The following is a 16,287-nucleotide window of genomic DNA, read 5'->3' as shown; positions in this document are numbered from 1 at the left end:
AAAGGTGACTTGTAAAGAAAATAGAATTATGTTTGTGCCCATTTTCTACCTCTTTAAATATGGGGCTAGATAGTGACTTAAGCTATAGCCCGGAGGGCAGCATCACCTCAGAGGAAGCACACAAGATATTCTTTAAATGTGTAAAAGAGGGCATGTCTATAGATAATATTAAGAGGACAGTGGTAGTATTATACACACATCTGCCAGCTTCTTGACTGCAGAGGCCCTGAAACTATGATTCTTCATCATTTCCACATCTTTACATAAGCACCCATAGTACAAAAAATTAACATTTTCTCACAGCATTTGGCTCTATAGGCCCCAAGACTGGAAGTAGCTTTTAGAGATTTTTGCCTTCAATGGTGATGGAGCTGAAGGCCAGATTCATCAGAAGGACATAACATTTATTCTTTCAATTTTAGCAGCTACATTGCATTCATAACTGGATGCTTCTGGTAGCAGTCCCTTGATTTGAACCCTAGAGGCTGAAGTCAGAGGATGATACTCACTCCCCCACTCTGGCGTGGCATGAAGGGTCTCTAGACATCTTGGATGTGGCCAGAGGAGGGTTCCATGTGTAGGAACTGTGAAGGATGGCTTTAAGGCTGCCTTACAAGAATCCCCTTGCAATCTCTGGTGTAGCAGGTGTGCCAGGGCCAGGTGCCAAGTGGGAGGGATATATTGGGGGCGGGCCCATATCACAGAGTGCTGCAAATATTTGCTTTGGCCCCATACGGCAGGCTGAAGAGGCTGCTGTAACTCAGACAGGACTCCAAGACTGTCTCAATTACATGAGGATCTGCAGTGCAGATTAGGATTTGGAATGTTTTCAACAGAGAAACCTTGATTCTGGAATATGCTTTCCTCTTTGAGTATAACAACATGGAGCAAAATTCATTTCTTTTTTTAGGCTTTTCCACAAGAGGTATAGTTGAATGATATGAGTCTTGCTGTGATAGTGCTTGATTTTTTACTATATAATTACTTTGTGAGTTGACAATTTAATAATTCATGTGCTCAGCATGTGCATTTTATTGAACTAAAACAATCAATTTAAAAGAAATAGTTCTATTGAAAATTCCCAATATTTATGGGAAACTTTTGCTTCACTGGTAGTAAGACAAAGTGACAATTTCCAAGTACCAGGGAGGTGTGCACACTGACCCCCATATTATAAAATTTGCAGTGAAGTGCAATTCTACTTTGAAAAGTGACTGTATAAAAATGGTACCACCTTATTCATCAGTGATCTGCTCTGTGCATATATTTAGAGTCATTTCTGATTATGTCAGAGATAAGTATATTTTGCTGTTTTTTACTCCTAACATCCCTGCAGCAGAGCCAACACAGGCTGATTAAGCTGGATCCTATTATTGTTGTACATCTTTAACAAAATTGTTTACTAATTTTTAATCCATTGCACCTTCATGGAACCATCTGAGGCAAGGTAGACTCTTTATTATTGGAAAAAGCAACAGAGGGTCCTGTGGCACCTTTAAGACTAACAGAAGTATTGCAGCATGAGCTTTCGTGGGTGAATGCCCACTTCATTCAGACTAACACGGCTACCCCTCTGATCTTTATTATTGGTGATGGTACACAAGCCAGCTTGACTCTCAGATCTTCAGGCTGAGTTTGCAGGGCTGGTAGTTATAAAAAAAAATCTTTATAGCTGTAAACTGAACACTGAAAGTACATTAGACCCATGTAAGTAGATGCTAACTGCCTGATTTTTGAAAAATTAACTCTCGTTTTGCAATATGTGCTCTTCGTTGATTATATCTCACTTCTGTGCCCATAATTAATCTGTAGTCATGGTAGAATTTAAGCCATTTTATATACCTGATTGTGCCTCACCAAATAGATCATTTGACATCTAAATCCTTTCACTGGTGCCTGCAAAAGTTGAAAATACAGATGAGCCCAAACCAAATCCTCATTTCCAAAATCTCCTCAATTTGTCCATATTTGACATTTGAACCCAGAATAGTAGATGTTAGTTATGTTATGTTAGTGTCTAGAGGCTGTAACCAAAGTCAGGGTCCCATTGTGGTAGTTGCTGTATAGACATACACATAGTAGGAAATAGTCCCAAAAAACAACAAATGACCCTGATTTTTACAATGCGTTGAACCAAAACCCCAGATCTGAGCATTTTGAATTTAGGAGTATTCATAATTATTATGATTCAAATTGTATAGTCAGAGTCCATGTCCAGTAGCTGGTAGTCATGTTATAAAGCAGAAGGGTGCTCGCATGTTTTCCATCAGTTGGATTCCACACTGAGTACCACTTTTTTGATCTTAAACTAATTAGAAAAAGAGCCATTTTTTAAATACTTGGCTCTGAGAGAGTATCATAAACTGAGCATGTTGCTGCCTATGCCATTGTACCAGTCACCTTCCAGGCACTTTTTCATACTTCAGAGGTGTTCACATTTAAACCTAGTACAGCAACTCCTCACTTAAAGTCATCCCCGGTTAATGTTGTTTCGTTGTTACGTTGTTACATTGCTGATCAATTAGAGAACATGCTCGTTTAGAGTTGCGCAATGCTCCCTTATAACATTGTTTGGCAGCTGCCTGCTTTGTCCATTGCTTGCAGAAAGATCAGCCCGTTGGAGATAGCTGGTGGGGGCTTGGAACCAGGGGGACCGGAAGCCCCCCATCAGCTCCCCGCTCCCCTAAGTTCCCTGTGCGGCAGCCTCCCAGAAGGCTATCAATTGCCAGCAGTTCAGCTGTCCCTCCCCCCACTGCCGTGTGCTGCTCCTGCCCTCTGCCTTGGAGCTGCTCCCGGGAGCCTCCTGCTTGCTGTACAAGGGGGAGGGGAAGAGGGTGCTTCTGCACCCTGCTAACTCCATCTCCATAGAGCAGGGGGAGACACAACTTGCTGATCTTTAAAAGGCAATGTACTTAGAGTGGGGTCAGCGTACTTAAAGGGATAATGCACATCTCTCTCTCACACACATACAGGTGAGAGTCTCTGTCTCTGTCTGCCATGCTGTCTCTCCTCCCTCCATTTGTGCTGCCTTGTAGAGTGTGAGGCTACATTAACAACAATGTGTTAACCCTTGAGGGCTCAGCTATTCTAGTTCATCATTTAGCAGTAAGGCATTCCCTGGGAAATATCCCACTCTCTTCCACCCTCTGACTTCACCACCACAACCAACCTTCACAATCACCATTGCTGTGTACAGTATTAAATTGTTTGTTTCAAACTTATGCTGTGTGTGTGTGTGTGTGTGTGTGTGTGTATATATATATATATATATATAATATATAGTCTTTTGTCTGATGAAAAATATTTCCCTGGAACCTAACCCCTCCCCCCCATTTGCATTAATTCTTATGGGGAAATTGGATTCGCGTAACATCATTTCACTTAAAGTCACATTTTTTAGGAACATAACTACAATGTTAAGTGAGGAGTTACTGTATTCTGCTAGTAAGTGTCACTGTGAAATTTCGGAAGGAGAAAGAATTTAGATATAAATGATTAAAATTATAATTCTGCAATATGTAAAATGATTCAGCATGTGGAAAAGTGAGCAGATATTTTGTTTCCAAGGTTTAATTTCAATCTATACATAGTACAGTGTTTGAACTGAGTTGTTCTCCATTTCCAGCAGTGTACTGTATCATTATAATTGATTGATCACCTGAATCTCTAAAGTCTGGCTGAAATCTTGTCACATTCTGAAATGACTTATTCATGTCAGTTTTCCTGTATTGTTGAGATGAAATGTCTTGTTTAGGTTCTAAAATCAAACCAGATAAAGTGATGGATAAAACTTTAGAAAAATGCACTTTGTGCCCTGAAAAGAATTACTTTGAGAAGCCTGGGCATTCATTCAGTAGTTTTGTTAGATATTTGCAGGGAGATGGTTTCCTCTGTGATTTGTAGATTAACTTCCATCATTTCCCTAAAGCCCAGATAGTTTCATTGGTTCTGACATAGAACGAACAATTGAAAACATTCTTCAGTAGTGAAATATTCCAAACTTCACTTTCACAGTTGAAGGTATGGAAGAAAAAAGATGGTTTTAGGCAGTGAAACGTGAAGGACAAGTGGTAGGCCTGTCACAGATGCTGATAGCTTGGCAATGGTTGTACATCATCTTCCCTTCGTTGGCTCATGGACCCTGTCTCAGCTGAAATGCAAACGTGCAGAATGACACATTTATTTTTCATCTTAAACCTTGATAGTTTCAGGCTTCCTGTGCGTCACTGATTTGTTCCATTTCCCTGTGCTCACCACAGATGTGCTGCCACCAGTGCCAGGCCAAGGGGATAAAACTGCCACTATGCTTTCTGATGGAGCCATTTACAGCAGCATTGACTTCACCACCAAAACTAGTTACAACAGTTCCAGCCAAATCACACAAGCTACACCATATGCCACCACGCAGATTCTGCATTCCAACAGCATCCATGAGTTGGCAGTCGACTTACCTGATCCTCAGTGGAAAAGCTCAATTCAGCAAAAAACTGACCTCATGGGATTCGGTTACTCTCTGCCAGACCAAAGCAAAGGCAACAACGGTGATTCCTGCTTTTATTTTCCTGAGTCTGTTTATACTGGATCTTCTATGCATGAATTAGAAAACTGTAGTTTGATTTATTATTCATATTTACCTTAACTAATAACATGCATACTGTTCTTTACACCATCTCAAAATAAATTGTTCTGTGCTTTAGTCCTCTTTGTCTGACCATAATCTGCAGCCCATCTGTATTTCCATTAGGACAGGCTAGGTAAAACATTTCCCACAGTCCCACCACATCTGCTTCTGACTTGCTAACTGCATGTTCTGCATGTGCTTATGCTGTAAACTAATCACATAATGCCACTATGACCTTTGCCCTTTAACCCTTAGCCTTACTTTACATCCCTGACTACCGATTGGCTGAGGGATTGTCTAATAGAATGCCACACAACCAGTCACAGGATTTCAGCACCACCAGCTCTCACAACAGCTCAGAAAGAAGTGGCAGCCTCTCAGGTTGGTTTCGTTACAATGTGTGTAAAGAGAAGTATTTGTGTTTGTAAGCAGCTTGCTCTGTGGTCCTGATTATAACCATGAAAGAGAGATTACTTCAATCACAATTTACAGTTAAATGTTGTGTCTGTCCATTTAGACTTCACTGAACATGTCATTGTAGTCTATAAAAACATGCTTTTACAAAAAAAAACATCTCATTTGTCCAGGCTGCACAAGAAACCTATTTAGAGATAATAGGAAAATCTTTCTAGACTTTGTATCTTTCAATATGATTGGAAATCTTACTTTGTAACATTCTCACCCTTCTAATACAATATTGAATTTATTCTCAAATCAGTCTTCACTTTACAGTACAGATTATCTCTGTTGAGCCTCATGAAGAGGTTAATATTTTTGTTGAATCATTATTGGATCCCAACTCCTGTGAGCCAGGTTATAAATTTTATATAAACAGAGCCACCAGAAACAGCAAAATTCTCAGGTCCATACAAATCCTCAAGATGGTTGGTATTTCAAAAATTGTTTCAAGTCTGCATACAAACATAAGGTAAATAGTATATGTGTGCTGCATGCTATATTGGAAACATAACACATTTTCACTGAACAACAATGAATGTTGTTTCTTTATAAATACTCTTTAATTTTGACTTTGTTAAAATAGTATTATTGTAAAATTATGCCATTTTTAAAGTAAAAACAAAACCAAAAAACTTGCACTTAAAGTGAAAGTATGTCATTACATTTAAGCACAAAAGGAAAGAGTTCCAGGGATTTTAACTAGAGGTACATATTTTTTCTGAACCTTTGAAATTCTGTTATAAACTGAAGCAACCATAACAATACAGATCAACTTTAGAAATGGTTTCTGTAGGTCAGTTTTAATGATGATTCAAAATAAATGTTGAGCTCATACAGATATAACTGTTGGCCTGTAATTTAAGTAGCCAAAAGTATTCTCACATTTTACGGGAAACAATAACTGATTCTAGTTAGATGGGGAAATAAGCTTATTGTGTTGGCAAAAAGAGACTGTGGTATTTTACATGTTTGTACTTGCTCTCTAATCTGAGATGCATTGACACGTATCTTAGAAAATTAGCTCCTCTCCATGCATATTTTCAAGTGCAGACATTTCTATGCTGAGATATGAGTCAGTATGTGCTAGGTATCAGAAGACAGTATAAAGCTTTTAGATGTGTTGTTGGTACTGAAATCAGTCCAACTGGCAGATTCTGTTCAAGGGCTGGATTCATTCAAATATTTGATTGTAGAATCACTGAAATTCGAGGTAAAGAGACCTTTGAATTTCTGGCCTGACTAGCATGGAGAAATAAGATTTGTAAGGAACAATATTCAAACATAGACTAGACATTACATTCTAGTTCTCTGTTCCTGTGATCAGGCACTGGAGTACTTTTGCTTATAAAGAATGAGGAGAGGACAAATCCCTTTCCACAAAGAACCATGTGGCCCATATCCACAAGGATCACAGTAATACAAGTTCCCTCCCCACACTCTCCTTCTCTCTCCCCAAACATCCTCCCTTTCTCCATACAAGTCATATTCTCCTCAAAGCCTCATATTATTTCTCTCCCTCCCCCACTTTTTCCCACCAACCTTGTATTTCTCTCCTTATTTCCCATTCTGTCCTCCATTCATTTCTTGAAGTTCCTTGTCTCTTCTCAAAATCATTCAAGTCTTCCCTCCCTGCATGTATGCCCCTTTAGTTTGCTATCCAGGTCCCCGGCTTTTATCTCACTAATCTCTTTTCTTCTCCCAGATCTCTCTCCCCCAAAGGACTCGCCTAGAATTTTGTCCCCCTCTTCCCAAATCTCTCCTCTCAAACAGTCCCCCAAGTTTCTGCCTCCCCTTCCCAGTATCCTCAAGGTCTCCCAGTACTTGTCATTTCTCCCCAAGGTCCAGCTGTCACAGCATCCCACACTCCCCAGCTCTCCTTGCCCCAGGTCCTCTTCTTGTACTTGTGTCCAAGGTGCCCACTTTCCCGGGATCCCCATCACATTCTGGGGTGCAATCCAGACTGATGAGGGGTTGTGTCATTACCTGCCCTGTAACCCTGAGTGCCTCAAAATGCTTTGCTTCATCCTTGGCTGGAGGCTGCCAGTTGGCATACAAGCCTGCACTGAGAGTGCCTGTGTGTTAAGCAGCTCTGACTAAGCAAATCTGATTCCAGGAGCCTACTTGTTACACCACTGCCACACTCTGTCCTCCACCAGCCGTAATTACATCTGGCAAGATGACCCCAACCCCTACCCTCAGTCCCAAATTTTCTCAAAACTCTGTGCTCTGCAATGTCCTGCCCTTTCCTGCACCACTCAGCAAGAGATTAAGATTTGTTAGTTCTTTCAATAAAGTAAGAAATAAAATTTTTTAAAAAATGTTCGAGGTAGTTTCCTTACCAATCTACCTTCCAGAAAGATGGCTAAGTGCCCCGTTGGTCAGGATCTCCCACAAAGTCCAAAGTGCTCAGTTCCTTTGTCATCTTAGGTGAAAGATCCCTTGTCATTCTTTGCCCATCTCTTTTATAGTCCAGTGCACCTTGGAAATGGATTTTTCTGAAGGTTACCCCTTCTTCCCCAGGGTAAAGTTCATTTAAGGCAACATGGAGTCTGGTGGTGAAGGAAGTTCCATGCTGGTTTCTTCCCCGCTTGTGTTTGCTAAAATGCTAAATTGATTTGTTTACTGCAATCTTCTCCCCTGCTGTGATGCTCAGTAGTGCTCCCCTTGTTGGCTTAATGGTCCTGAGCACCATCTATGTAAATTACATTCATGTTGTCTTTTATTGTATTTTAAAAGCACCTACAAAGTGGCAGAACTATATTCCTTTGTAGGGTAACTTTAGCCCTGCCTGGCAGACACACTTTGATAACACAGTATCCAATATGTTTGTAATTTTGAATTTGTCCTCCGTACATACACCATGAAACAATATTAATGATCAGTATGTTATTAGTGTTTTATTGATATCTTACATGACACCTTTTAGATACAGGTTATGACATTAGCAGATAACAATGAACATCTTGCATTGGTATGTTATTAGGGTCACACACACACACCATGCCTATCCTCAATGTTCAACGTCTCCCCTGTCTTTCCTTGCCCCAACTTCCTTCCTTGTTCTTGTCTTCCACAGATTCCTTCCTCCCTATTGTGCACCTTATATCTGCCTTCCCCAAGCTCTTCCTTTTACTTGTCCCCACTGCCTTCCCAAAGTTACCCCTTTTACTGGTTCCCCTTTTCTCTAAGGTGCCTCAGGTGCCCCAGTTTATGTCCATCTCCTGTCCTTGCAAGGTTCCATGTCCCTCCAGCCTCATTTCTATCCTCTCCTTCCCAAGGATGCATTTAATCTATTCCCTGGAAGTTCCTTTTTCCTTAAGCTGCTCCAGGATGCTGCTACCCCATTTTCCTTCCTGCCCCCCACTAAGATTCTCCAAAGTCTTCCTTTCCTACACTTTCCCCTTCCTTTGAAAGTTCCTCCTAATCTGTCTCCAAAGAGGGGAAGAAGAAAAGAGACTGCTGTGCCAGTCTCATAGCTAGAACTCCTTCTAACCAGCTCAGATCCCACCCAGCTCTACCAGACTCCTACCTCTTACCAGCTCTCAGACCCTCCCAGAGAGAAGAGGAGGAACCCTGGCAGAGAAGGCACAGAAATGAGCTAGCTACAATGGGGAGTCTCAGCTGCAGCATCCCTCCAGCTGGGGTGAAATGAACCCCAGCTTGGCAGCCTGCAGGAGAGGGACGAGGTGACTGAGCACTTCAGTATAAAGAAGCAGCCCTATTGCTGTGGCAGTCTCTACTGCCTCTTCACTCCTTAGCTATCAAAAGGGGCTGTTGTCCCTCACAAGTGAAAAGTTCTGGTGTACCTGAGCGGCACTCACCCTGCCTCTATCATTATGCCCCTTGCTGGTTTTCTGCTCATATTGCTGGGATGAGACAAGCACGCTTGATGCATGGTTGGCAGCACCACCTACAGTTCAATCATGGCTTAGAAATCCTGTCTTGCTTGTGGTATTGTGACCTTTGACCCTATTTTGGCTGGTATTTGCCTAACTGCATACTCAGATCAGCATAACATGAGAGTAGAATGGACAGGCTGGATTAGGCTGTGCTTTCTGAAGCTAGTCTTTGCTGTAGGAGATGCTTCATCCCAAATATGAACTCATGTGGGTTGGTCCACTTAATTTTTTCCTGTAGAATCAAGAAACTAACATGGGAATTATTACTCCCCTGGATTCCTCCACAAGATGACTGACTACTTGAAGAATCCAGTACTGGAATCATATAGACTTACTGTTCTGGTTGATGCTTCTGGGTTTTGCTCAGGATCTCATGACTTCCACAATAACCACCGGTTTTTCCAAGTGGTTGAAGACTAGCTTGCATCTTCTCTTTGCGCTGCGATAGCAAAATATATCGTGACTTTATTTATCTTAGTCATGGTCATTGCCACTCCTCCTCTTGGCTAGGATTCAGAGGAGCTATCTGAAATTTTGTTGATTTGGGGTGGTGGCAAATATGTGTGGGAAATATTTTAATGATGGGCCTAGAAATGCTAATGGCTTCAGCTGTGTTGTAGGCTTCTCGGATGGATGCTGCTGATTACACATTGATGAAAAACTATTCGGGTTGTTTGGTAGACTATTATGACAATCTTTAATCCACCTCCACTGACAGACTGACACCCCCACATTATCTAGCCCCTGAATTGCCCCCTGAAAACACCCCAGTTTAAGGATGACAAGTAATAGTTGATGTTCCAAGGGAGGATGCTGGCACACCAGTCCTAGAAAATTCACTCTGAGTAGGACTGATCAGAACATAGAGGGTGGTTGTTTTTTGGCTCTGCCAGGGGCATGGAAATCTTGCCATGATGTTGGTTGCATCTCACCCAGTGCAGGTACAGGAGACAAGAGGCTTGAGTGATGACTGATTTACCTCTCTTGTAATCTCATAGGAATGGGAACATCAGACAACATAGTGGCATGGGATAGGAGGGGGGGTGGAATGACAGGGGGATTGGAACAACCATCTCTTTTGTACATGTCCTACCTCCCAAAATTGCATTTGCCAAAGGAAAAGAGAGAATAAAATGCAGAAGAACCTCAGAGTTACGGACACCTCAGGAATGGACGTTGTCTGTAACTCTGAAATGTTCATGACTCTGACAAGCCATTATGGGATGCTCCTCAGGACGGACTGCTCGGAGTGGGGATCACAGCTCTGCAGTAGCTGCCTGGCGAGTGGGAGTGGGAGCAGGCAGCTGGTTGTAGCTCCCTGGCTGAAAGGGTGATGAGTGAGGCAACCTAGGGCACCACAGTGTCAATCGGTGCATGGTGCAGGCTGTAGCCCTTTAAAACTGAGCTGCTCCTCCAGAGCTCAGCGTGCAGGCAGGAGCTCGGGCTCCAGCTCCAGCAGCTTGCACTCCAGGCCATGTTTCAGTAGCAGCTCAGGAAGTTTCTTTCCCAGGCTCTGAGCTTGCCAGCTTGTTCCCCTCCCAGACAGGGGTGAGCGGGAGAGGGAGGGAAAAACAACATTCACCACCTCCAACCTATAAGTGGCTGCTCCGCATTGTGATGAATAGGGCGTGAGGGTACCTCCCTTTAAGATGCAATACAGTACAGCACTGTATTTGCTGGTTTGTTTGTTTTTGTCTCTGCTGCTGCCTGATAGCTTATTTTCGGTTCCCCATGTTGTCCGGTTGACTGGTCAGTCCCTATCTCTGGTGTTCGTATCTTTGAGGTTGTACTATAAAGAGAGGACAAAGGAAAGAAAAAGGGTAGAGAGGAAGGAGGAAGTAAAGAAGAGATGTGTAGAAACGGATTGGTTTCCACCGAACAAGGAGTGATTCAAATGGAAGTAGCACAAAAAGATTGAAAAGAGCAAAGGAAAGTGTGGATGAAAGAGGGTACAAGACAAGGAACAAAAAGGGGAAAAAGAGGGAGAAAAGCAAGGAATATTACCCACCTCATTTCCAGCTGCATCTTCCCAGTTCTGAATTGCACATCCAATTGTAGTGCCCATTGTCCACAAGCTATTTGCATGCTTTCTACAAAATAAGCCGTGTGAAGCATACTCTCCTAAAACATTTTGAAAGGCTCATTGATACTTTTTTTTAATTGAACTTGGTAATACTGTTTCAGCAGAAACCCAATTACTTTTACCTTACGTTTTGACAACCATGCTTGTCATTCTGTCTGAAAGAAATTGACTCTAATGGCAAAGTTTTAGGTTGTGTCCTTAACCTCTCTGTTTTCCACAGAAAGAGATTATGCAAAACAGTCTTATAAATACACTGAAATCTGACATTTGAAAGAATATGCTGTGGTCTATTATTTTTTCCAACAATGAATGCACGGAGGCTTAAAGCAGACATGAATAAATCAATACATATATTTTTGATAAAGAAAAACTATGTTTCTACCTTATTCAGTTTATGCACCATTGTGATGAGGTTTTATGGGGTTCAGATTTTTAAAAGAAGCAATTTTCAGCAATTATGTAGAATATTTTCCCATTTCATCTTATTATTATTTAGAACCTTAAAACAACCTTAGCATGTCGATGCTGATGTTGCTAAGATATAAATACATCTTCTTTTTTTTGGATATGCCATCTGGAATCAGAATTCGTCCAAAGTGTACAAAGCCAACATATTTTTTTCCATTATATTTCTGTAACGTTTGTTGATTTTGCAGGTGGGAAAGGAGGAAAAAAGAAGAAAAACAAAAATACTTCCAAGCCCCAGAAAAATAATGGGTCTAACTGGGCCAATGTTCCTCTACCACCTCCTCCTGTGCAGCCGCTACCAGGCACAGAGCTAGAGCACTATGGAGAGGACCAGCAAGAAGCAGGGTGAGGCCTTTTCTTCTTTTGACACAATCAGTAGTTCTTTATCACAGTCAATTTTGTCTTAGTGTGAATAAAACATCCTTATCTTAGACTGTCTGCAAGTCATGGCAACGCATTCCCAGTTATTATATTGCTTATTGTTTGGTAGAAAATATACCATCTCTGTGAAATAAGGGCCTTATCCTGCAACCTTTCATCATGTAAATTGTCTTAATGAAGTCCAGGGTCTCTGCTTCCATGAGTAATGGTTACATGATCAAGTCTCATTGATTCTCTTCAGAGTGTCTCAAAAGGGCACCAAGTATAACCTTGCTTCATAATAATTTAGAGCTGATTCTGCTGCCCTTACTCATGCGAAGCAGTACCTTACTCTGCAAGTAGCTCCAATGAAGTCAATTGGGCTTCTTGCAGAGGAAGGGTGGCAGAATCTGGCTTTTCGACTTTTCTAAAGTCTGGCAACAGATTAATCACCAAAGAGACACCAAAATGGAATAATTTTAGAAGACCTGCCAGTCGATGATACTCAACTTGCAGAGCTGAAAAAGGAGCTCAAGTTATAGACACGCTATATGTGTGAGTTTCCGGAGTTTAAACATGCATCTTGACACTTTAAACCTCTTTGGATTGCTAAAACTCATTCCCAGGGACAGAAAAGCATGCCACAAACATTTTTTAAATGGGAGTGAACATTTTATGTAAAGAAACAACCCTGTGATTTGTTTTCATAACTGATGTATTTAACATTTTTGAGGAGAACAATCACAATATAACAAAAAATAAATTATAACAAATGTGGGAAAACAGATGGAAATGGTCAAATTCATCTCTGGTGGAGCTTGTGGAAGTCAACGGAGCACCATCAGGTTCATATTTTTCTTTCTCACCTCACAGTTTTTCTTTTCTCTGACTGTCCAACACATTTCCTTAATTTTCCTTCCTACCTGTTCCCCCTTTTTTCCCCACACACTGTTCTCTACCACCAGCATCTTTAGTCAACACTTATTATTGATACAACCTCTTATTGTGTGGCAAAACTGTTCTGGACCCTTCTCTCTAGGGCACTAGTCCCAAAAGAAGAATTCGCATTGCCATATTCTGGGTTATGTAACTCAGAATAGGAATACTGAATATGGATGTGACTGTGGCCTAATAGAGAGACTGCCACAGAGCTGTGCCCCCTAAGTCCAGAAATGGACTCTGCACCTTTAGAGGGGGATGTGGGAGTTGTCTGGCTGGCTGAATAAAGGGAACAGTGCTTTATGGCTGGGGTGGGGGTGGAGAGGAAAACTGCTGTAAAAGGGGCAAGGGGCAAGCGTGGTGACACTGACTCATCCCCTGGGAACCGGATAGGTGGAAGAGTTTAAAAGGGGTAGCCCTGTGTGTGAAGCCCCCCGCCACACTTTTACACAGAGCAGGCTGGGGCAGTGCAATCAGTGAATTCCAGATAGGTGGGTGGAAAAGGAGGCTACTGGAGATTAATATGTTGTGCAGGAGCTGGAGCCTATTAGAATGTCATGGGAAAGGAAAAAAATTGTTAGTTACTGAAATGGAAAGAAATGTTATTTACACTATTTTGATATGGGCACAAAAGTTTTGATATGGTTCCTTTCAGAAAATGAGCAAAGGCTCAGATCCATGCTTATGTTTCCCCCCACAATCTGGCATAAACAGTATACTGTTAGTTAATCTCTATCATGCTTACAAAGATCTACATGTCCCTTTAAACCACCCTCCTTCCAAAATACCAAAATGTAGGTGATCAAATAAATCTAAAATATTGCCTTTAAGCCAGGTTCTGCTACCCTTATTCACATTGAATAGTATCCAGCTCCATGAATTTATGGGATGACTTCCAGAGTAAGACTCCATTCAGCCTGAGTAAGCATGCCAGAATCAGTAATACTCCTTACTAGAGCTATTCAAATATATTTTCCAGCCAAACAAATTTGGTCAATTCAACTGAAATTCTTTAAACATTTCAGTCAACCTAAAAATGCATTTTTCAGGGAAAAAGTTTTTACCCCAAATTTCATGCAGCTCTATTTCCTATATATATTTTGGACTTCAAAGTACAGTCTATATTTAAGGATTTTTTTCCAAAAATGCAATCTACTTTAATAGACTACTATACAAATTTAAGATATGATAAATAATAATAATTCTCTAGATCAGCTTGGTGTTTTAATTATTTTTTAAAATCAATGTGTGCTAATATTTAACTAAATTAATTCCGCAATAATAGGCAAACCACTTCCATCTTCTTTAAAGATGACAAACTGATAAATAAGACAAGTGAATTGAAGTACCATCTAGAGAAAGCCTTTGTGACACAGGGCTTGACTTCTTAGTTGCATAAAATATCTGTTATCTAGATGGAAGAAATTATATTAGTCACCAAAACAACACTGGTTACACTGCTCTACAGCCAAAATGCTTCTGAAATAAATGTAGTCAAACGTTACTAATTCTGGGTCACTGAGAAAGAAAATGATGCTTAAAATTGTTGATTGTCTCTAGTTTTCAAGATATGCTATTGGGTCAGTATATACGACCCTTGACTTGGGAATGGCAGAGGATAAGTGAGTTATAAAGGGAAGGGATCTCAATTTAAACCAGAAATGACTAAAATACATCTTTGACTGGATCTATGAATAAAGCTATGACTGGGTTTGGACAGTACTTGCTTTTTAGGCAAAACAATGAATGATGCAATCTGAAGCTGTTATTGCGTCATACCATGATATGAATTGCATCATGTTATTCCTAGAAGTCATGGATGATGCAATCATAACGAAGCTTACATCACCCTGCTGAACAAATTGCCTTATATCAGCTCTAGAAATCATACAGTGTTGTGCTCTCTTATTTATCAGTGTTTGATTTTGCAAAGGGACACATTTCTGTTTAGCCAAAGTGAGCAGAGATGCCTCGTACTTGTGTGAACAGTGCAGATAACTTCTGCTATGTTTGTGGTGAAGTGACTTTTGCATCACAAAAGCGCAGTATAACCACTATGGTTAAGAAAGCCTATCACCTTTATTTTGGCTGCAAAATTGGAGATCAGGACAAGAGGTGGGTCCCACACATATGCTGCAACACTTGTGCAACAAATCTTCGCCAGTGGTTGAACAGGAAAAGGAAATCTATGCCTTTTGCAGTGCCAATGATTTGGAGAGAGCCAACAGATCATACCAGCACTTGTTACTTCTGCATGGTGCCTCCAGTTGGGAAAGATGTGTCAAAGAAGAAAAAGTGGACTGTGCATTATCCAAACATTCCATCAGCTATACGCCCAGTACCCCACGGAGAAGGACTGCCGGTTCCTGATGCACCAGAATCATTCTCACTTGAGTCAGACGAGGAAGAGGAAGAGGATGAAACTTCTGGTCCTGAACCATCAATGTCACAGGACCCACATTTTCTCCCATCCTCCTCCTCTGAACCACACCTCATAACACAAGGTGAATTGAATGACCTTGTCAGGGATTTGGACTACCCAAGAGTAAGGCAGAGCTGTTGGGCTCCAGACTACAGCAGTGGAATCTCCTGGCAGGTAATGTTAGGGTTTCCATGTTCCGTGACCGTCAAAAGGATCTTGTCCCATTCTTCTTCATGGAAGGTGATCTTGTAGCCTGCAACAACATCGATGATGTGATGGCAGCCCTCAACATCGTTCATGATCCAGATGAGTGGAGACTGTTCATTGATTCATCGAAGACAAGTCTTAAAGCTGTTTTACTGCATAATGGCAATGTTTTGCCATCAATTCCAGTTGGTCATGCAGTCCATATGAAGGAAACCTATAACAACATGAAACAACTTTTGAGGTGCATAAACTATGACCAACATCAGTGGCAGCTTTGTGGCGATTTGAAGGTTGTTGCTCTCTTGCTTGGTCTGCAGACTAGATACACAAAGTACTGCTATTTTCTCTGCGAATGGGATAGTCATGCAAGAGATTCCCACTTCATCAAGAAAGCTTGGCCACTCTGACAGTCATTGGAGCCTGGGAGGAAAAGTGTTCAGCATCCACCACTTGTTGAATCAAGGAAGATTTTGTTACCACCCTTACACATCAAGCTGGGTCTGATGAAGAACTTTGCCAAGGCCATTGACAAAACACAAGCAGCTTTCAAGTACCTCCATGGAAAATTTCCAAGGTTAAGTGAAGCTAAGATAAAGGAAGGTGTCTTTGTTGGTTCTCAGATTCGTGAACTTCTTCAAGATGATGCATTTGACCATGCACTGCGTGGCAAGGAAAAGACGGCATGGAAAGCCTTCCAGTTAGTGGCAATAAATATTCTCGGAAACAACAAGGCAGACAACTACAGGTTGTTGGTGGAAAACCTCCTCAAGGCATACAAAAGCCTTGGTTGCAACATGTCACTAAAGATACATTTTTTGCACTCTCATCT

General features: G+C 41.2%; 1 protein-coding gene across 19 annotated transcripts in view; it reads left to right on the top strand.

Annotated features, from left to right (window-relative positions):
* ROBO2 (roundabout guidance receptor 2) overlaps positions 1-16,287 on the top strand; it is a 615,358-nt gene that overhangs the window by 558,938 nt on the left and 40,133 nt on the right. For 12 of the 19 annotated variants that reach the window (XM_034792420.1, XM_034792471.1, XM_034792534.1 and 9 more), the window contains 3 exons: positions 4,260-4,541; positions 4,877-5,002; positions 11,719-11,875. In XM_034792420.1, the coding sequence (XP_034648311.1) occupies positions 4,260-4,541; positions 4,877-5,002; positions 11,719-11,875 (565 nt within the window). The remainder of the gene's footprint in view (positions 1-4,259; positions 4,542-4,876; positions 5,003-11,718; positions 11,876-16,287) is intronic. The other 7 variants (XM_034792561.1, XM_034792514.1, XM_034792559.1 and 4 more) reach the window with 1 other exon arrangement.

Source organism: Trachemys scripta, chromosome 1, assembly GCF_013100865.1.
Source record: "Trachemys scripta elegans isolate TJP31775 chromosome 1, CAS_Tse_1.0, whole genome shotgun sequence".
NCBI lineage: Eukaryota > Metazoa > Chordata > Testudines > Emydidae > Trachemys > Trachemys scripta.
The sequence above is the reverse complement of the archived record's forward strand: the minus strand, read 5'-3'. Positions and strand labels throughout refer to the sequence as shown.